This window comes from Phragmites australis, chromosome 9 (assembly GCF_958298935.1).
Source record: "Phragmites australis chromosome 9, lpPhrAust1.1, whole genome shotgun sequence".
Lineage (NCBI taxonomy): Eukaryota > Viridiplantae > Streptophyta > Magnoliopsida > Poales > Poaceae > Phragmites > Phragmites australis.
In genome coordinates this window covers 32,108,909-32,132,267 of record NC_084929.1, presented here as the reverse complement: position 1 = coordinate 32,132,267, position 23,359 = coordinate 32,108,909, and the positions used below count along the sequence as shown (strand labels likewise).

Genomic DNA, 23,359 nt, shown 5'->3' with positions numbered 1-23,359 from the left:
TCAGAATAGTCACAGAACGTGTCAAAACTAGCCGTTACAATTATGTTAAGTTATCGGAGTCTCCGGTGAACACCGGAGTCTCCAGTCCTGACAGGGCTTTCAAAAAGACTAAGTCCGGAGACTAGCCGGACCCTACGGCCTTTCCAGGTACCGGAGTATCCGGTGAACACCGGAGACTCCGATCTTTTTATCAAAAAGATTAAAAGCTACCCGAGACACCCCTGCCGGAGTCTCTCTCGGAAACTCCGGTTAAAACTTAACCTCTTACCGGAGTATCCGGTGAACACCGGAGACTCCGGTCTTTTTCAATTAAAATAAAGACTTAACCGAGACTCTCTAGCGGAGTCTCCCTCGGAGACTCCGGTCTAAAAACCCATAAACTACCGAAGTATCCGGTGAACACCGGAGACTCCGGTCTTTTCCCAATAAAAATAAATCAGAACCGAGACGGACTAAACACTGAGTACCGGAGTATCCGGACTCAGTAAACTTTTGTAGAACTAACTCGGTGTCCGTGGGTGAGTGTGTCTCTCAACTAGTTGGTTCTAAAGGATATCTTGAGCATTGAGACACTAACCAAGCAATCAAATGCAACCCTCTTAATAGAGCGGCTATCCTAGACTCAATTTCAAAAAATAAAAGAATTTAAATCCTATTGAGTACTCTTAGTTGCTTCTCCTTTTGTTTCGACGGGCATCAAACGTCATATGTCTTCTCAACTAATACTTAAACATGTTTATAACTTAGATAAACATATTAGTTCCTTAATCGTTTTGTCATCAATAAGCCAAAACCCACTTAGGGGGTCTAGATGCACTTTCATCGGCAACCATGGAGATGGAGGTCAGCGAGACCGTGCAGCAGCCCGTGAGCACGGAGCTTGGTAACCATGAACACGGCAAGGAAGCGAGTGCGGCAGCCAGCATGCATGGATGGTCTGTGTGGCAGCTGCAAGCACTAAGACAGTCGAGTACAGAGGTCGATGAGGCATCAGGCGAGCCCACGCACACGCAGCAACTCCACAACCACGCGGGGTAGGACCGTGCCCATACCGGTCCGGCACCATGTGGCCCTTCATGCAGTGACCGAGCCTTGCCGAAAGCGACTCGTGCTAGCATGGCATGGCCCGCACAGCTTCCCATGCCATGTTGGCATAGCCCAAAGGGGCTAAAGCCCGAAAGGGCTGGGCTTGTGCCGGTCCGGCATGATCCAAGTCTCACCTCTAAGTCTGAGAGTGATCTGTCTTGGGTCCCCTGTGGCACTAGCAGCTATAAGTGCATGGAGTGTGGAACCCTAACATCACCAGCCCTCTTTTAATATGGGCCCTTTTAATATGGGGATACCTATTTTCATTACCAAGTAACGTAACCAGAACCGTTTAATCTCTTACATCCACTCAAGAAAGGATAGAACATGAAACAATAGTTTAGACACTGGTGATGGGTGATCTCGCGTTGCCAGTGACGGACGGCTTCCTCTTCACCCAAATGTTGAAGAGCATCACATACCCAAATTTCTACTACATTGGTCGGAGGGTGTTAGCCTAGGAGACGATGGCACCGCTGCCATGGCTGCTGCTCCTCCCAGCTTGGGCAGCATTGATCCAGAAGGCAATGGCGGAGTGATAGTTGACACCGGATGACCTATCACTACTATAAAACCAGGCCTATATGTCTGCTCATCACTGTCGATTTGAAATAGGCTTACAGTGATGTGGCATCACTGCCGGTTCATAAGCCACGTAGGAAGAATCAGTCAGCATGACTTATAAACCTACAGTGATAAATGTCATCACTGCCGATCGATGGATTAAGTGGGCAGTGATGCCCTACTCCTTCATCACTACCGGCTTAATCCACCAACCGGTAGTGATAGCATAACATCACTGTTAGCTGGTTAAATGAGCTGGTAGTGATACCCTCCTTCCCCACCTTCTCCAAGCTCGAGCTAACAGGCAGTTTAATCAGAACTTTCTCTCCCCCTCCAAAACTCTCACATGGTAGCACCCACTTCATTCATTCTTCCCCTTTGATTCCCCCACCACTTAACCTCATTTTTAGTCAAGAAGAAGTTCTAGATGAGCTCTCTCTAGCTATCCAAACAAAATCTTTTCTTTCATCTCCATTTACCCATTTGGCTTTTCTTTATTTTTTGGGAAAATAAACCCTAGATTTTTCAAAAAAAAGAAGAAGCAAGCTTCGAGGAGCCTCTTGAGCTTAAGTAAGTTGAAACCCCCAAGTTAAATCCTATATTTAGCATTTTAACTCAAAATGTTACCTTAAAAATCAAAGTTAATCTTATCCCTTATTTTGATTTTTAATGAATTAGAAAATTTCACCATGATATTTAGGTATGTAGCAAGATTCAATTGTATTTTTGATATTTTATTTAATTAGCAAGCTCCAATATAGAAACTTTATGTATGAGCATATTTATTTTTCATGTTTCCTTAATGAGTCATAGATAAAGGGTTGAATAATAAAGAAAAATTTTAGGGATGGCACCAACAAATACTTATGAAAAGTAGACGCGAAAGCATGCAAAAAGCGGCTCCTCCAACCTGGACCAATTGCTAGTAGGAGATGACGAGGTAATTTATTTGTTGGTGATCATAAAATCTTCTAGATATTATGAATTTAGATTTACAATAATGATATAATTGTAGATGGACGGAAGATGGATGTACGATACGAGCCGTGTGAGCACATAGCACAAGAACGAGGTGGATTGTTTTCTGGTACAAGCCGTGACGCACAAGTCAAATACACAGTCTCAATACATGTGTTGTCTATACATCGATTGCAAGAACATGAAACAATTTTTCACCACCAGGCAGATACATTCTCACTTGTTGCAAATGGGTTTTATGCCTGGCTATACTCGTTGGACCGAGCACGGTAAAACTGAGATCGTACAGGAAGGGCAATACATTGGCAAAAAAGACGAACACTTATGCACCGATATACTGACTGGCGAATACACTAATATGTAGTTTATGGTGGAAAATGTCTTTATTATTGAGCATATTATTTTTTAATTTTTAATAATAAATTAGCAATAACACAAGCTAGCACTATTGCTATGTATTACTATTTTTTATTTTTAATGAATTACCTATAGTTATGAGCATATTAATTTTTATTTTTTAATTATTTAAAATATTTATCAATGAAACTAAGATATATATAGGAAGCTCTAATTATATTTTTTAATTAATTAGCAAGCCCTAATATAGAAACTTATGTATGAACATATTTATTTTAATTTTTTATTGAATTAGAAAATTGAACCAGAAAAAATTAAGTACATACAAAACTTACTTTTGGTATATAGCAAGTTCAAAATTAAATAAATATGTATTAGTATTTTCGGTCAACAAAATGTTAACAAATATAGATAGTACAAACTCAATCGAAATCACTTGACTAGCGCAATAATTTGTTCAGTCTTACTTGGTGTAGGTCGTGGGTTCGAGTCTTTGTGCGCGCGCGAAGCTAAAACAAATATTTTACACCCCGCGGCACCAGCAGTAAAAGGGATTTCACTGTCAGTGGATATATTGGGTTGGCAGTGAAACTACTTTCACTACCGGTGGACTTATTAGACCGGCAGTGAAAGTAGTTTCACTATCGGTAGTCCTCTTGAGCTGGTAGTGAAGGTACCATTTCACTACGATGGTCATATTGAGCCGGTAGTGAATGTCCTCTCCTTTAAAATAGCTCGATGCCCTACGCCCTTTGACACTAAGAAATTTTGTCCCTTCCCTTCCCTGTGCCCTCCGCCAAAACACCTCCTGACACAAGGAGCCCACGCCATCGGAGGACCACGAGCCCGCACTGATGAGCCCGTGCCCGCTGTCCCTGTCCTCCTCGACGTTGTCATCCTCCTCCCTGGCGTTGTTGCCGTCCTCCTCCCCGGTGCCATTCACGTCCTTCTTGACGCCCAACCCGCGCACCCCACCGCCTAGACCCTTACCGTCTTGTAGGTACCAACCGTTCTGAGCTCTAATCGTGTGCTGCATTTGATCGATTTGGCTCCGAGGGGGTTCCAGTGGTGATTGTTGGGGTAACTGGTCGATCATGAGAACCACATTAGTTTGGAATGTTGGATTAGAGGAGGAGAGGAGAGGGGGTTCCAGTGGTGATTATTAGGGTAACTGAATCATCTTTCTTATTTTCAAGTTTGTTGATGTGCTATGAAATGTTATAGCATCGGTACATCATTGACATATCCGAAGAGAGAAATAAAGTGTGGATATTGCTAACTGGATAGAGAGATTGGTTTATTTAGTTGTAAAGAGAGTTCGTGTGTTTAATAGAATTAATCATATGGCAATGTAAATCGATATTACAATGTAATTACAGATGCATGTCACCAATGCAATATATTGGTTAATTTAGTCTAAAAAAGAGTTCAGCATGTATGGATACAGCCAACTTAAAATAATATGTTTTTAATATAGAAACTTGGTTGTCATCATTGTTTCATATTTTTCTATGTGTGAAACATACGCATGATTTGTTAGTTTCATGTTCTTTAGTAGCAAATGATTTTACCTATGTTAACACTATGTTTGATTATGCTGTGATAGGGTGTAGTTTTTTCAAGGTTGGTTTAGAATTATAATTTCTGGCTCATGAATTCTGTATGCATGATTTTTATTTCACAGTGGTAATACTATATGCTGCCACAGTACGCAAATTTTGATGATTCATTTTCTAGTAGATCGATCTTTTCTGTAGTTTTTTAATGTAATAGCACTTTGATGCCAATTCGAGCTGAGAACATTGGGACATGTATAAGTGCGATTATGATCCTACTGGTGGAGCTTATTCCATAGATTTTTGTTAGCTTCTGTTGTTCATTGTTAGATGAGCAAATGATAAAAGGAGATAGTGTCTCCATAATTTGATACAAATGCCGCTAGGTTTCTAAATTTTACATTAATATTGAGTTGTTATACACTATTTTTAGGTAAATGCTCTCTACAGAAAAGCAAACATTTCTTTTAAAATACAATAAAATAGTGACGATGATGATATGGCTCGAAGCCATATTTCTTTATTACTTCTAGGACTTTAGTATTGATTACCTGTTCGGAGAGGAAGCATTCTTCTTAAGTCAGTGTCAGTATTACTAGTTCAAAGAGCAGCTTCTCTCAAGACGAGCTGGACGCCCTATTTGAGGTTGACCTCAACAATTTTCTTTTAGGTTGGGCTAAAAGAAAACTCTCTGAACTAGTAGGACTGGCACATAAATGTTGGCTTGAGAAGAATGCTTTCTCTCTAAATAGGTAATCAATATTGAAGTCCTAATAAGACCATTTGCTAGAGCCATTGTGCCTAATAGTTTTTTGCAAGAACATTGTTTGGTGTTAGTGTGGTTTGTAGTATATAATTTTTGCATATTCTCTGAAATTTAAGACTGCTATGACATGGTATGTTGTTCATCGTGGTCGGTAAAGTGGAGTGTTCTACAGTTGGGAGAAATACCATGCATAAGTTAATGGATTCAAAAGAGCATATTATTATGGACAAGTCCAAACATAAAGCTGTTGCGACATACAATGGTCAAGTTATCCAAGACGAGTTAAAATTGACTAACTTCGAAAATAAGAAGAAGTGTGATTTCACATGTAAAGATATCATAATCCTAACTCTTGTTGTAATCATCATTATTTTGCTATGTAAGATGATGTGACTTGTAATATTAATATGTCAATTGTCAGTACCTTTATGCCTATTTTGCTATGTAAGATGTGACTTTTCTTTGTTAAATGTGGTCATAACGTACTCATTTACAATATTATATGTGTATGCATTCTATCTATCGACTCCTTCATGGTTATCTCACTCTTTCGATAACCTCCCTTCCTCCCACGTCAACTTTATCTCTATCTTCCTCCTTCCTCTGCTCTTTATATGTAGAATACTTAACCACTCATCGTCATCGTATGCAGAACTCCTAGGAAGGGATGACATCACCAATGGTCGATCCAGCCTAGGTGCTAGAAGGAGATGTAGTGCCACCAACAAGAATTGAAGAAGGTAGTCTGAGCCACTACCTCAACCTGGACAAAATAGACGACTGTGGAGACGTGAGGTAATTCATAAGTAGATGAATGCATATGTTCTACATATTATCGTATAGTTTCTCAATAGTTTTTTCACTTATGCACAAATGCTTGATGCTCTGAAGGGTCACGACAATGAGTAACCCCAGGAGCGGCATTGTGTCTAAGGTCCCTCGAAGATGCCTATGGGACGATTCGTGATCACGAAGATCTCACTAGCAGGGGAGCCAATTGCACCAGAGAGAGTTCTGGGGCCATACAAGTCACTTTGTGGGATTATTGTTAAGGGTCACGTGCTTATTAGCTACATATTGTGGACTGGCAAACAAGGTGATCCGCACATGATTCCTGATTCGATCAAGAATGACATCTTATGGTACAAGATATTAGAGAAGTTTGACTTTCCTAAAGAGACAGATATGGAAGTAGTTAAGTGTAAGACGCTAATGATCATGCGTCTTTTATTTAAGAACTAGAATGGGACACTAAATAGAACGTATGTGCAGAAATATGCAACGTCAGATTGCCACAAATGACTGCAACTATAAGATCATTGGCAAGCCTTTGCATAGTACAAGTTATCAGAAGAAACACGGAGGTTGAGTGAGGTGAACAAAGCAAACTCGAAGAAAACTTGTAGACCCACAAAGTCGGTAGTTATGGGTACGTGAGGAAAGAAAGACAGTGGCAACAGCAGCTAGATGAACTGTGAGAGAGAGGTGTCATGCCTGAGATAGAGGACTGGAGCGAATGATCGACACACTTACTTCTTGGTAGGGGTGCTTCTTACTCATCTGATAGAAGCTTATCCTTTATGACCTCCAAAGACATGAAAGTGATGCAAGATCTTGCAAAAAAGCTTACGAAAGTTCAGGAGCAGTCTGCACAAGGCTCTTTCAAGCCAGACATGGATACGGATGAGCTCACCTTGACCCTGGGAAATAAGGAGCACGATGGTCGCACACGAGGCGTTGGGTGATGGGTTGGAAATATGGATTCCCAGGCGACAGTTATAAGAGTCGAAAGAGATCCCAAGCAGGATGAGATGCAAAATGAGAGGCAGAACAAGATAAGATGATGAAAATGTTTGAACAAACACTAAAAAAGGAGAGATAATATATAGAAGAAAAAATAGCACAGGCAGTACGACAAGACCTCATGCGTGAATGGGGTGCCATTGTGAGCAAACAGGAACGACCGACAGCGTCTCCTAATGTTGCGTGCTCTAGCCCCGGTAGTCATCAGAGGAGCTATGCGTCCACGGGAGTTCTGGGAGCTAACTCCATCACTTATGCTATGGACCTCATCACAGTACGAACACTGTGTGAACTACACATTGGTGTTAGGAACATTACTATCAAGGTGGCTTCCGGCGTGGCTTATCCCTATGGCTCCCATGAACATTTGCACGGATGTCCGATACCGGAGGGCTACGCCATGGTTAAAGTAGATGAGACAGTTGACCAGTACCGCCATGTTGAGGTAGACTACCCCGTAGAGGAGGGGGCGAACACAATAGAAGAGAATGAGCAAACATTCATCGCGTGGGAGAATGTCTATGTAGTGTTTCCAGTAGGGACAGCTCTCGAGAATCTCTACTCTCCACTATACCTCGGACCACAGTCACCTTGAAGATCTCCCTCTCCTCATCCATCTCTCAAAAGAAGTCCACCTACTCAGCCATCGCCTCAAAGAAGTCCATCGCTCAAGAAGTCAAAATCATCAAAAAGCCAACCATCAGCTCGGAAAACAAGATTAGGTTCTACAACATCCAAGTAGACAATAACATCTAAGAAGTCGGTAGCATCTAAGAAGTTGGCGGAACCCAAGGATATCTATTCACTCACTGCTGAGGAAACCAAAAAGATTGTGGACGTCAATGTCTCATCTCATTTCTATCCTCCATCACATCCACCGAAGCCTGTTGTGCCTGAAGATGTCTTGAAATTTTTCATGAAAATGGCCAAAGCTAAACATATGGAGGTGGCTTCAAGTAAGTCGTCAACTAACTATGAACGCATCAGCAAGAAGCAGACTAAGAGCAAACTAGACCCAATCGTTAAGGATGCTCCAAACATTGCAGACTTCATGGCTAATTCAAAAATAACAGCGGAGGAACTAGCATGGCTTATTGTGGGAGTTGATATATCAAAGTTGGATATTACATGATCATTTGAGTTGAGCAAACCTTTGGTCAAACCAGATATAGAAAAAAATCTTACAACTCAAATGCGCCGATTACATCAGTGGTACGTGGAGCAGTCTAGGCAGGGTTTTCAGATGTTCCCTGTAAGATGTAAATATGAATATTTTATCAACGGGGATGACTTATTCTGGTTGGAATTCTTGTTATATGATCTTGTACCTTAAAATTGCATATCTAACTTCTCTCTTTCGTAGAATGGAGATCCAAACATACGAAGAAGACTTAGATAAAAAGTAGGATTCATCGATCTTAGGCTTGTGAATCAGAAACTTGTCACGAAGAATCCAGGCTTCACCGAGGACTACTTATTGAAGTATATGCTTCACCACAAATACAAGAAATTCATATTATTACACTACAACTATGAGTACGTGTTTGCGCACCAGGGTGTCCTCATTTTATGGGCAACTCGATTCAGTACTAATTTGCTATTGTGACATATTTGCAATTTTTATTGGATTATCTTTGTTATCTATCCAGACTTGAGTAAGATCATTGTCTTGGACTCACAAAAGAGAGATAAGACGACTTACCAACACCTTATCGACATACTAAACAGGTTAACTCGATCATTTAATCTTCTCAACGATTACATCTAAGTTTAATTGGTATTCATATTCACGTACAGGGCGTACACAAGAAACCGCAAAAAGAGTGTTATGCACTTTCCATTCAGGAAGCAGTACAATGTAAAAACTGACTTTTCGGTACACAATCTATATTCATGTCTTGCATTTTCTACTGAATAAAAAGGTTCAATTCATTCAACTGACGAATTATTTCCTCTTAAAGTGTATGAGGCAGCCACTCGGCAACAATCTCTACGTGTTTTATGTTCTAACTTTCATGCACGTATTAAACCCGAACTGAGATGTTGTTAGATTCAATGATCTTGGGGTATGAAATAACATAATGATGCCTTCTTTTTAATTTTTACATGTGTTCAAGGATTAATTCTTTTGATTCTTCAAACGCAATGCTCCAAACTACGTACAAGTGTGTTACAACTTGCAGAAATACATGCCCTTCAAGAACAGATGGTCGGGTTCTTCTTAGAACATATTATCAACCCAAACGACGAGTTTTATAAACCAATCATACCATCCACGCGTGAGAGACCTTCAGATGATACCGTATCTTCTAGTAAAGAGTATGCAACAAGAAGAAAGGCTACCAAGGGGCTTGATAACGTATTATATTTTGTCAATTGACACAATATTAATGAATGGCATTAATTACTATTTATTAATGAATGACATGAATTACTATATATGATGCGAAATTGGTATCGCCGGATGACTCTTCAATAGAATGGTCTTTTGATGATGATGTGAAGTAGGAGCAAGAAGCAGCTGCCAGTAAGCCCCAGGAGGAGGATGAGAAACTAGTCCGTCAGTTGTGCATTGTGGAGGAGCAAGAAACGGTGTCCCGTAAGCGTTCCTAGGAGGAGTAGGATGAGAGGATGACCCGTCAGCTATGCACTACGAAGGAGTAAGAAGCAGCGTCCCGTAAACGTGCTTAGAGGAGGAGGACGAGAGAGTGGCCTATCAGTGTGCTACATAGGAGGCCGAAGGCTCAAACCGTAGAGTCGTTTAGGCGTCAGACTTCGATATCTTTAACACGCCAGCGAGCCTGGAGCATAGGTGACACTGCGGTCGATCAGGCGTGATCAGGTCCTCCGCTCCACCACCATTGACCCCTGATGTTGCCGGACGTACACACGTCATTAGTCATCAATGTGCAGACGTGATCCTTATCGCGGGAGAGGTAGAGAGATCCTGGACTGGCTCAACTCGATCGATTTTTCAGATGTGACATGTGAGAACAATTATGTATATATGTGTGTGTTTGTCGATGCCTGATTTGTAATATGTGTTCATTACTATATATTAATGAATGTATTTTTATTATTAATTTACAATAAATATATATATCATTACATATATGTATTGAGAGAGACAGAGAGATAGAGAAGAGAGAGGGAGTACAGAGAGGACAAAGAGAGGGAGGATCGAGGAACGCGGCGAGGGAAAACACTGTCGGCTAAAATCTTCAACCATCAATGATTTCAGCGAATCACCGCCGATCGAAGGTTTTAGTCGATAGTAACCTTAGGTATCACTGTCGACCAAATCCTTCAATTGATAGTAATAATCCTCCATTACCGGTCTACCGAGCCGACAATAATAGTGAAAAAAGTTTCTAAAACTGACAGTGTTTTTACAGTGGTGTATACACTCACCTGCCCGGCCCGTTCTACGCTTCGATTACGTACCGTATGAGAAATATCGTACGACCTCGAGGCACAGACGAGCTGCCGCCGATAAGCCTCCACTTCCTCGGCGATGCCAAGCTCACACTGCCCGAGCAGAGCTGCTACTACGCGGTGACCGGGCCCAAGGACTCGGTGGTGGTGAAGTGCTCGCTGTTCCGGAGGATGGACGACGACGGCAGTTCTTGGGAGCTTCCAGATGCAGAACGTGGAGGTCATCTATGATCTGCAGACGGGGAGGATCGGATCGGGTTCCAGCCAAGGGATTGTGTCCTATACTTTGTATATTAGATTGCATATAAACGGACAGTGTCGAACAGTTTTAATACGAATATTAGTTATCTTATATTTACTTTGAATATCTTTGAACAGTCGTATGATCGAAAAATATCCATCTCATTTACATTCCTACTGTAGTTGCACATGCTTTGTGATCTTTTCAGTGCACGACCATATATATATCGAACGATGTGTGAGGTTGCAGCCAAGCCATTTGAGTTGAGCCGTACTATATGCAAGAAAAAGTCAAGTGGCCGTACCATGTCACTAGCAGAAAAAAAAAGCTCCAGTAGGGAGTTCGATCGTGACGAGAAGGCAACTCTGGCGTTGAATGCAAAATTGCTACTTTTGTTTCAGATGCAAATAAAAAGGCACTTTGTGTAACGGAATTGCGGTAAAGGTTTATGCACGTTTTTCCCGGTTTGATCGAAGTGATGCTCGATCAGCTTAAGGTACAGTTGATAATGTACATTGCTCAGTGATGCTCGATCAGCTTAAGGTACAGTTGATAATGTACATTGCTCTTTATGATGGGCCATAATGTAATCAGAAGCCTCCTGCAAAATTCCCCTGTTAAGTGGATTAATTTTTCTCCGTCTCATAAGCTAGTCGTTGTAGTATAGTGGTGAGTATTCCCGCCTGTCACGCGGGTGACCCGGGTTCGATCCCCGGCAACGGCGATTTTTTTTTTTTTTTTGCTTTCTGCCCTGCAATCATGTTTCGCCAATCGCCAACTTGAATAGTGGCCGATGCGCGCATAGGATCCTCTCGTGCACTCATGTGGGTTCGGAGGATTTAACAACGGCTTTTGCTCGTAAAGAGAACTGCAGATCTTATCCTTACTTTCTTAGCGTTGTTACTTTGCTTGAGGTCTGCTAATTCGCTCGCGAGCGCTCCCAGGCTTCGCGTATCTTCTGATAGCAAACCGATAAAACTTTCGTGAATAACTTTGTAAGTAATTTTATTAAAAAAAAAAAAGTTGTGTCTACAAAATTTTCGTGAATAACTTTTCAGAACAATTTTCTAGAAAAAGTTACATTCAATACTTCTACAGTAGAAAACTTTTAGCCAACAATATTAAGTGAACAAAAAGATTATATGAAAAAGTTTATCTAAAACTTAGGTTTTTAGAGTAAAAAAATTATAGTGAACAACCTTCATGTAAAACTTTGTGAAACGAGTTTTACACAAAAATTTACAGTAAAAGTATTAAAACTTTCATGTACAAAGTTTTAGTAATTTTGTTGTAAACTTTGCAAAACATGTTTTTAACAAAAAAGAATAAGGTCACAACAAAGGTATTAAAACCTTTCCTATAAGTTGGTTTGAAACTTTTCCAACAAAGATACGACTACACTGGCGCATCTTTTTCTCCTCTGCCATTCAAGAGGTTCAGGTATACATACGTCACCGTCTCCTAAGAAATGCCAAGCCCGAATCAGACATCTTTATCTGTTCTAGTTTGGCTATCTAAATTAATTGCAGCATAGTTTGGTGTAGAGTCTGAGCACAATTGTGAAAAGAAATGATGGCATGAACCGATCATCCTAGTAGTCCTGGCCTGGATAAACATCACCGTGGACTAATCAAAACTCGGACTAATAGCTCGTATACCACCAGTCACGCTGCATGGATGATCATGGCCTCACTGACGCTTCTGAGCTTTCAACCGAGATGCATTCTTCCTCATTGTCCAGAATGCTGCACGGTATCGATTCTGTAACTCAACCAAGGTACACATAAGATTGGTTATCATACTACGATAATATACAAGAAGGCTCAAACATTCACAGTAAATTGACAGGGACTGGAATGTGAGTTGTCAATTAACAGAATTCTGCATAGCTCTAACCCCAAGTTTTCTGAGCTGAAAGCTTTTAAAAGTTATATTAACCCGTATACACCCAGATGAGCCACTGATCATGTGAATAACGACAATTCAGTCATTACAACCTAACTCCTGACACACTCTGAATGCATTCTATCAGTGTACGAATCCACAAGGGAAACGGAGCCAATTGGACATCTGTAGTCCAAGTGGCCACGGTTTGAACTGAGGCTAAAATCAGCGTAAGCAACCACATAAATTTAAATGCTCCTCACAAATTCAATCACCCCCTAGCTATTTGGAGATACTAAATTGGAAGAACCATCGCCCTAAAGACTAGAAGGTTACCTGCATCATTGCTCTCATATTTGCAGTGTAAGTGGTTTCTATCGTATTCTCCACCTGCAAATCACATATCAAAGCAACCCATGAGAACAATCACACTCTTTATCAACAATCCAAAACAAATTAAATGCATAAACCCTCACCTCCATCACAAATCCATAATGGTAAGCAACCTTTTTCACATCTTCCAAACTTAGTTCAATAGACATATCCTGAGTTTAAGGAGATAAATCAGGTAACTTTAAATATACTAACACTTCCAGTTAGTGACTTAGTGTAGATAATAAAAAGTCAACTAATTACATCATCTGGCCCATATGAATCAGCGAAGTGATACAGAAGCGGACCTAGGTTTATCCAGATCTGTTGATTGAAATTAACACAATTGTTCACAACAGATAAGAGGAAGAACAGTTATAACAACAGTAAGGAAACAACATGTACTGAATTATAAAGTTTCCTGTAAATCGGTTTACAAAAAATAAAATAGTTGCTGATTCTCATGGAAAATAGGTATGAGCAATCAATTCCTCGAACGATGGAACTCACCCCACCATCCTTGAGAACTTTTGATATGATCTCAATATATTCAACAATATTGTGTGCCGTATCCAAGAAGAAGCAAGTTACAACAGCATCCCATGCAGCTGGAACAACAGATAGTATTGTAAGAAAAATGTTAAAAAAATATTTCTCCATCATACATGTCTGAAGTCTGAACCTAAAAGTGACACGAGTGACAAATACAGGCCAAAACATCAAACTTCAGCCTGAAACCAGGGTTGTAAAGCCCTAGCAAATGGCACTACATTGAGACTAGCAAGCAGTAGAGGAGTTATGCTGATTCTGAAACATAACCATTTATTTCGGTGGGAAAAACATGTCAGAATTATTTCTTTGCACATGAATGCATCATGCTCTCGTGATTTAGGGGACAAAGGCTGAGCACTCCTTGAAACACTCAAATAGCATAACAGATACTCCCTCTGGTCAAAAATACTTTACGTTTTGGACACGACACGGTCTCCAATGTGTACCTTTGACCACTATTTTCTACTATAATATATTATAAAATCCAATAAATTTATAAGTTATGAAAGTATTTTTTGAGCCAAATCTACACATATGATTTTCATGTTTCCAAACCAAGTATTTTAAAAGTGATTGATAGTCAAAGTTTGACAAGATCTTGTCTAAAATGTCAAGTATTTGTGACCGGATGGAGTACATGCACTAACACAGTGTAAAAAAACATTTTGGATTACGGCTCTATGTACAATCTATATTCTAAGAGAATTGGTCAATTGAGTCATCTTACATTCTTGGCTTCCCCCACTGTAGACCTCTACAAAATCCCCAGCGCACATCGAAAATCCCTCCGTTATACCTGCACTGTTGCTAGAAAAGACGACTCAGACATAAGTGAGCTAAGCATGTCAAAGCAAAAACATAGAAAAGATAAAAATCAATATATCTCTTTTTTGCAAGATATATGATTAAACATCCAATGCAAACAAATATTCAGTTTTACCTACATTATAAATAATGCCAAATGACTTGAACAAGCTAATCATTAAACCCAAATTCAAGAATAAAATGAAGTTTACATTAGACATTCAAAATGCAAAAGCGCATTTAGCTACCAAATGTAAATATTTCAACATCCAAAGGTCGCATTTTTGTAGGTTCTTCAAAACCTCCAGCTTTCAATAGGCTGATTCAGTTTCTGAAGTCATCAAGTCTAAAATACTTACATACCCAACTTTATAAATATAACATATGCTGATTTGTGTTTTACATACAGAAACCCATAAAATAAGTTACCTGTAAATCAACATAGTTGCACTCTGATCAATGGAAATGTTATGATCCTAAAACCAAAATGCACTTAAGAGTATGTACAACTTGCACCAAACATACAAAGAATGATGAATGGAAGTAGGAAACACATCAATTTGCAGAAGTATTGACACTGATAAGAAAACATGGCATAATAAGTACCTTGAAGGATGAATATCAGGAAATGAAACAGGCCGAAGTTGATCATTGTCTGAAAGAGAATTGCAGTTGCTGTGTATCCAAGGATATATAGTCCATTCATTGGCTTCTTGGGTGCTGATAAGAATAGTAATATCATTAGCATTATGTACAATGGCGTTGATTGCTTTTAAATATATGTAGCTTATATCTAATAGACTGACATACTGGTTCAAGATGAAACTTGAACAAATCAGCATGTAATATGAGAACTCGTTCCCCTGGCTTACAAAACCTGTTGGGTCAAAAGGGAGAAAAAAAGGCAATGTCAAGAAATATATAAGATTAGCTCATTTCGATCGAAAATTTTATTACAGTACCAAGAGAAGAGATCTCCAGAGCCAATCTCCCAAGCCCAGCACCAGGGACTAGGCATGAAGGCGGCCTATAAAGTTTAACAATTATAAATATCATTAGTGCATGAGTAAAAGTGAATACCAAAATAACTTCTATTTATTTTGATGTTGTCTTCATACCAAAGTAACATCAATCATCGATATCTGGAAGCAGGTATAAGTTTTTGAGGTGATATGCTATATAATCAAATGTGTATGAAGACAACATGAAGCTGTAAGGAGAATTTTGCTATTTTGCTCTTAGAGCTAGTACATCCATTAGGTGGACAATTTGAAAACAGTGAAGTTACAACCCCACAGGTTCTTAGAGATAGTGCATCCATTAAGTCAGAAACACCTTTGGCACCATACATGCATGAACCATGCAAACACACTTGTGAACATAAACACAAAAAACAATGCCACAAGTCATTTTTAGTATTCAGTGTTGAAAGTAAGATCGGTACGCCTCGTTATCGAAGTGACAAGGGTAATGCAAGCTTACCTCTGCTTGCTCCGGTTAGGAAAAAGACGATTAAGCTCCTCGAGAATGGGCTTATAGCACTCATTTCGTTCCTTTCGACCCTAGAACAGTATTAAAAAAACAGCAGTATTTTTCAACATTAGATCAGTGCACTGAAAAACGTCTACTTCAAGCACAATTACAGTAGAACAGAAAATTACCTCCTCAGCCCAATCTCGCACGATATTTCTTATGATGCATCTTACCTGCATAAATCAGAACCAGATGATTGATAGAAGCAGCAAAGCATAGAAAATGTCCCAAAAAAAAGGAACTATGCAGACTGAGGAATAATTGCAAATGCAGGCAAACCGGCAAGCTCCTGAACACATGCACAAAGAAAATAGAAAAGTACATCGTGATTCAGCGATTAGAATTTCCAGAACATAAATGGAAATCAACACATAAATGAAAAGCAGCAACATCACATCTCAGGAAAGATGCCAGCATTGGTAACAACTTCTCTGGTGATCAACCAACATATAACCTTGGCTCACTTCCGCTTACAGAATTATAGTATCACTTCATCTGCAGAGTGCACCGAATCAGAACAACCCTTACCTTGTCAACATCAATTGGAGGAACATTCAACTTGAACAGTGAAGCTGTGGAGTGTTGTGGTGTTACCTAAAAATAAGGAAACAGAATTTCAAATTCCACACTTATTTCAACATATTACCTGCGAGTAGAAGGTACCAGAAGGATAGATTAAAGAGGAATCGGTGCACGATGAACAGAAAAAGGTCAGTGTTTGATAGGCCAACAATAGTGTGTAAAAATGATGTGTGATATCACATCCCAAACTTTAAGAGTAGTTTGCTAATAGCTGAAACTTTCCGGGATTTTCTGGAATTTAGGAATGCTGAGCCACTTCCTATCCTACCTTAGTTTTCATGGAGTTACACATCTCAGGTCCCTACATTCTGATGGGATGGCAGTGGCACTGGTGCCCGATCACTTCAGACTGTGACTGTAGTCTGTTTTGGTTATGTTGGATTTGCAATCACCCATCGGATAAGCGGCCTCCCCCTCATGTTAAACTATTTCCAGATTAAGATTTGACAATACTAGAATTTGCTATTTTGTTGAACATTTGATTCTATGCAGATATCCTGGCACAATTAATTACTTATTGTATTTTTAAATCTTTGCTATTTTGTTGAACATTTGATTCTATGCAGATATCCTGGCACAATTAATTACTTATTGTAATTTTAAATCTATACATGTGCATACACATATAAATTTGCATATTTAGAAAGCATGCCATATCCATGCACTATTCCTACAGACTCGTGGCCATAAAATTCAAGCATGGTCACAAAGTAATGTTGTGCATTGCAAGATTGTGAATTATTAGGAATAGCCAACAGCTTACATCTTGGAAGCGGAGCTTACATTTTCAACAGCAGAAGATGCAGAGCCATCTTTATCATGACAATAAGCTGCAGAAGATGCAGAATCTTTATCATGACAATAAGCTGCTGTGCTCGCATCTTTATCACCATTACATGCACCTTGAGACATTCCCAAGTTGTTGTCAACAGGCTGGGAGCAGCCTGCCATGTGATCTTCCTCATCCTGTTTGATATTTAATCAGTCAAACTCTACATGAATGATGCAGCATAATGGACTCTTCAACAGCATATCACCAATGTTTTGGTCTAAAAGTGACTTCTACATGAAAAACATCCTTTATTTTTTTATAAAAGAAGGATTCAGACAGGCCTCTTACCTTCTTATTGTCAATTTCTCTTGAAGATTCATGGATCTTGGCATCTTCTTTGGGGCAATCATGCTGCTCATGTAATGAGGAATTGCTTCTGGAGATAGAAATTCTCGGGCAATCACCCATCTCACTGGAATGAGCACAATCCGCATGACTATGTTCGTGCATGTTCACTGGATAATCATGATCATCAACATCTACATACTGGCTCATGTCAAAAGGAGGTTCAAATGCCTGCAATTCTTCGTTTTTAAGAATATCACCATGTGCATTACAGTTATCACCAAATAAACAGTCTCAAAAGATCATACCTCAAGCATGTTCATGATAAAAGCTGCATTCATGGATATACACCTGTCAAGTAAAAATGCATCAAGTAACAGTAGTCAAATCTGTCACTAAGCAGTAAGGCTTTTTTATGTAAATTACAACATGCATTACCACGTCTAGTATCCATTTAAAGCACATGTCTTAGGCACTGTTTGTTTCCACTTAAGATTATAATAAGCTACCTTATTTATCCAAAGTGCAAACAAATAGCTAGGTTATTTATAGAGATTATTATAAGCTAAAGTCCAGATTATAAGAACCTCATAAGTTGTGAAAAGGAGCTTATTTCAGCTTATGATTCGACTTTTTACTATACTACCCATCGAATTTTGGGTAAATTACCCGCCAATGTCACTCCCCCCACCCGAACCCCAAGTCCCTTCCCGTTCGCCCCCATCTCTCTCTCTGTTCCAACCCTAACCTTGAATTCTCCCCAAATCCAACGAGCTCGGCGGTGGTCCGGCGAGGATGGAGCCAATCGACGTTGAAGATGTAGAGGAGACCCTTGCCCTTGCCCTCGCCTACCGAGATTCGTTGGCCAAGGACCGAATGGCGGCTACGCACGGCGGCGCCTCCTTGCCCGGCGCACATGGACTCTCCGGCGCGGGTGGACTCCCTGGCGTGTCGGGCCTAGTAGTTGCGGGGTCGTGCCTGGTGCGGCAGCCCCGGCGCCCATGGTCGCACCGAAGGCCTCCCTGGCAGCGTTGTAGCGTGGGAGGCACGGCGTGGCCGTGGGAGACTCGCGAGGAACGGTGGCCGCCCTGGCCGGTGCAGATGGCTCCCCAGTTGTGCGCCGAGGGAAACGGCCGTACATGGCACCCCATCCATCCTCCGTGGCTGATGGCCTTGAGGCTGGCATTACCGAGGGAGCGGCCGATGGCGAGGATGCCGACGCGCCTACGCATGTCGCCACCAGCAACATGGTGAGCTTGCACTGAATTGTTCCCTTGTATGAATGCAGCTTGTGTGATTAAGCTTATGGTGATTGAGAAGCTTTGTTCTTGTGCATCAAATTGAATAATCTTGCACTGAATTGTTCCTGTTTATGTTGTTGCGTTACAATTTGGCATGGCGAAGAAACTGGAAATGAACTTGGTTTGGTCCGTATCAATTGTTGTTGTACTGACTGCCAATTATGAATTACTGGGTCCTAAAGGTGCTCGCAATAGCTTTGTAGTGTGCTTCTTTAGACAGACACTGAGGTCTGTGTCACTTATCACTGGTCGGGTCTTTTTTTTTAACAAAGATTACCTCCGCTTATATTGAAAGCCAATTACCAAGTTCAGGACAACAAAAGAGAGAAGAAAAAAAGCAAACGAGACAGCCGACTACTGGTGAACCAGAGCCCAAAGAGTACAGCACAGAAAAGCGTCAGAACGCCAAACCAGTCTAGCCTATTACATAAAGGACACCTGAGCGCTACACTAGAGGTCATACACATCTGAGCCTGAACCAGCAGCAAGAGTGATGCCCCGAATCCACTCGCAGACAAGAGATGATGCACCGAATCCACTCGCAGACAAGAGATGATGCACTATCCACCTTCAGTCCATCGTCACCCCTGAGAAGTATGCTCCATTTTTGCACGAACGGCATAGTTAGGATCAAAACTTCAGTCGACTTGTTGGGGAACTTCTTCTCGATCGCCATGGTGTTTCGAGTCCTCCACAAAGCCCAAGCTAAACCTGCAAAAAGGAAAAGCCCAAGGTTTTGAGAGATATTAAATTTTGTCGAGACCCAGGTTGCCCATAAGTTAGCTACCGAGGTGGGGAACCCATTCCAACTAAATGTATCTCTCAAGTCACACCAAGAGAATTGTGCCAGTATACATCCAAAGAAGAGATGATTAACGTCCTCAGGACTATCACACAGACAACAGGTTGAGCTCCCTTTCCAACCCTTCTTCTTAAGGGAGGAGGCTACTGGGAGTTTATTATGTAACATTTGCCACAAGAAGATCTTAATTCTGAGGGGGATTTTACATTTCCAAATTGTCATAGCCCCCTTGCTAGAAACCCCCTCAAAGGTGAGAAACTTGTATAGAGACTTAGTGGTAAACCTCCTTGATTTATCCAAAGCCCAAGCCACCTCATCACCATTATCATTCAACTAAACATTCTGCATCTTTTGCAGCATCTCCTCCCACTGGAGCAGATCAGCAACAGTCAAACTTCTTTTAAACTGAACCTCCCACTCGTTATTGACCCAGCATTCCGAAACTAAAGCGTCAAGATCAGAGCATAGGACAAATAAGTCAGGGAATTGGGTTGAGTGGGGTATTTTCCAGCCACACATCCTTCCAAAAGAGAGCTTTGTTGCCTTTATTCACCTTATAAACAGCTCCCCACTGGAAAAGGTGCTTCACCTTGTGTAAGCCTTGCCAAAATTGAGAAGTGTCCTTCTGCCTGTAGGTAAAAAAATTGCCATTTGGCATGTACTTGGCTTCGAGGAGCTTATACAGGGTGTCCTCAGATCGGAGCAAAGCTTCCAAACCCATTTGACAAGCAGGCACTCATTCATAATTCTTGTGTTTAGAATGTCAAGACTTCCATAGTCTTTAGGACTGCAGATGGCTCCCCTCCAAAAGAATCTGAACCTGATGGTGTCCATCTTCCTGTGAACCCCTATAGAGAGGAGATAGAACCCTATGGTAAACATAGGCAAGCTGGTTAAGCAAGAGTTTGTCAGTGTAAGTCTGCCCCCATAAGTCAAGTTTTTACCCTTCCATGAGTTCGGCAAGAAGGAGATATTCAACCACTTGCATTTATCTCTTCGTAATGTGATTGAGCGCTCATTTGGTGTTTTGAAGATGAAGTGGACTTGCCAAATTATCCTATGCGCAAGCAAACTAAAATAATACATGCATGCATGACTCTTCGTAACTTCATTCGAGATAGTGCTTTGGGTGGTGAAGAGTTTGACCAGTGTGATCGAGATGAATACTACATGCCGATGCCTTCATTTCAAGGGAGTGCAAGTCAATTGGGAGATGAAGAGGGAGGCATGAATGCCTTCCGTGATAATATTGCTAATGTTTTATTTGCTAGGAGAGAGTAATTTGTTTGTGAGAGCATATTTGTATGGACAAAGACTCGCGGATGCATGAATGATTTATCTTTTGACACTTATTTATTTTCGTATTTTACAAATGTTCTGCAAGGTCGATTGAATGTTAAACGTGTCACAAAAGGATAACAAGTCACCCAAAATAGTTGAGGACATTGACTTTTGCCATCTAAAAACAACAATTCAGACTCCAATAATCCAGGTTGACAAACAGCTAACAGCTTATTTCCCTCCAGCTTATCACAATCCAATTTATTATAATCCACTATCTATAAGCTGCTTATTATAATCCTAAGCTATAATTCTGAGCTGAAACAAACAGGACCTTAAGCATATCTAAGATGTACAAGACTATCAAAACAAAGGCCAATTGATCAACAAACATGTACAGAACTATTCTAGAAAAGCATAGGCTGATTATTTAAGAATGATTCGGTGAAGAGTCCTGACTCATGAAGATAGAGCATCATTGGAATATCTCAGATACACAGAGTAGGCCAAGCAACACAGATACATAGTACATCCTTAAAAAAAATTGTGATGCCATATGAACTAAAATAATTAGTTGCAATCAATGGCATATATACACTGTTTTAGATGATGTGGAACATGATGAATGGATGTACCGAAGATTTTATCTCACAGTATCTAAACACAATCAAGAGAACTATTTATCAGTACTACAAGATTACAAGCATGAAGCACAGAATGTTACTTACCATCTCAGTTTTTGGTACTTCAGACCAAGGTGGAAAAGAAGTCCCTACACAGAAAAGGATTATGATGTGGGAGAGCATACAGCATTAGATGAGGTATATAAATCAAAATGAAGTCAAAAGGTGGTTAGCAAAGAGGAAAAACTGGGTTTGTTATACACACTGTATAAATTTAAACCTTGTGGGCAGGGGGAAGCATTTTGAATGATCGTTCAAATCTCTTGACATCCCTTTCTCCTGCATCTTGATAGCTATTACAACCATAAAAAAAGAATATTTTAATCAGGAAAAAAGGAGGAGAAGCAAGAATGTTCTCATGTAGTTATGTTGCATAGATATCATTTCATGTTCCGACTAAACCTACAGCTGATTAGCCTCTCTATGTAACTAACATATAAAAATCTGAAACCATTGTACTTGTGTGACCAAGGATAAAACTTCTAAACGAGCCAAAACCTGGCAAAAACCAATTTGACATAGTAAGGATCGTGGATTGGCCAACTACACCTCCAAGTATTGGCATCATTGTAGGATGTAGGCAATTTACTATGCTGATCCTGTAACCCACTTGGTAACATTTTGAGGATTCGAAATACCAGACCACCATCAAACGCACCCTCCAACGGCCTAAATCAACAACCAAAAAGCCAGCACGGTGACAGAAAACCACACATTACTCGCACATATCTACAAACTCAACCCCACCTCAATAAGCTGATCGTAATAAGGCAAGGAAAACCAACAGAAACGGCCACTCCCATGCATAAACTTCATCGGGTCTAACACGGCTACCCATAACACCGACTCGCTATCCACTCAAACACCGCCATGCAAAATGCACCGAATCTCTCTACCCATCAGCGCTGGGTAGCATTGGGTTGTGCTAACCGCGGGAACTCCCAAACAGCGTAGCTCCGTATTCACGGGGAGAAAACAAACAGGCAGCGTATCTCCCAGTCCCCGCCCTCCCTACCAGCTGATTCCCGGCCACCACCCAATCAACTCCGGTCAGCATCTCATTCTCTCGAATCGGCGAGCGCCTCTAAACCCTACAGATCACTCAAAAGCATCAAAGCACACTATGCTCCACTCCAAACTCCAGAACACGCCATCGGCCCACGACTCGGAGCAGCACGCCGAACCGCTTGCTCAGCTTCTGCAAGTCCAATCAACCGCGGCGCGGCGAGAGAGCGGCGGTGGGCGGTGGCGTCGTGGGGCAAGGAACGCGGGGGGTTCGTACGGGGCAGGGGGGAGAGGAGGAAGGGCGGGTTTCGGGTTGGGTATGCGCGTACTTGGCGTAGGCGGCGATGATGCGGCGGAGAGACTTGATCTCCAGGGCCTCCTCCTGCTCGGTGTACCGCCGCTCGCCCATCTTCTCCGGCGGCGGCGAGGTGGAATGTTTTTTCGGATGGGTTGGTGACTATCAAATGGACGACGATGGCTTGCGAGTGTTTCAGTTACTGTTCGCTTTCCATCTGACGGCCCACGTCCGTCCGTGTGACCGTATGCAGCTTTTGTCCTGGGCCTCATGGCCCGAAATTGTTAATTTGAGCGCGCGCTCTTGCTATCGTCTCCGACCAGCCCTCTCTGCGCTTCCTTTTTTCTCTTTTCCCATCTGCT

At 41.1% G+C, this 23,359-nt stretch overlaps 1 protein-coding gene, 1 non-coding gene and 1 pseudogene across 7 annotated transcripts; 2 read left to right on the top strand and 1 right to left on the bottom strand.

Moving 5' to 3' along the window:
* The first annotated feature begins 831 nt into the window (after positions 1–831).
* LOC133928156 (probable aspartyl protease At4g16563) lies at positions 832–10,842 on the top strand (annotated as a pseudogene).
* A 596-nt stretch (positions 10,843–11,438) lies between these two features.
* Positions 11,439–11,510, top strand: TRNAD-GUC (transfer RNA aspartic acid (anticodon GUC)). Its single transcript has one exon. It is a non-coding gene; the product is annotated as a tRNA-Asp (tRNA).
* Positions 11,511–12,127: 617 nt separating this feature from the next.
* On the bottom strand, positions 12,128–23,359 carry LOC133929203 (uncharacterized). Of its 6 annotated transcripts, none has more exons than XM_062375868.1 (18): positions 23,032–23,357; positions 21,918–21,990; positions 21,743–21,786; positions 17,939–17,981; positions 17,634–17,861; positions 17,297–17,479; positions 16,460–16,525; positions 16,060–16,104; positions 15,881–15,960; positions 15,361–15,425; positions 15,209–15,275; positions 15,005–15,118; positions 14,322–14,401; positions 13,553–13,650; positions 13,307–13,366; positions 13,147–13,215; positions 13,007–13,060; positions 12,128–12,547 (listed from the first exon to the last, which is right to left on the bottom strand). In XM_062375868.1, exons 1-18 carry the CDS (start codon positions 23,109–23,111, stop codon positions 12,476–12,478), a joined length of 1,521 nt encoding a protein of 506 aa, XP_062231852.1. In that variant the 5' UTR covers positions 23,112–23,357; the 3' UTR covers positions 12,128–12,475. The 6 variants fall into 6 exon arrangements, with proteins under 6 accessions (XP_062231852.1, XP_062231854.1, XP_062231855.1 ...); XM_062375870.1 differs by having other exon boundaries at positions 14,322–14,395; positions 23,032–23,356; XM_062375871.1 differs by lacking the exon at positions 13,307–13,366 and having other exon boundaries at positions 23,032–23,359.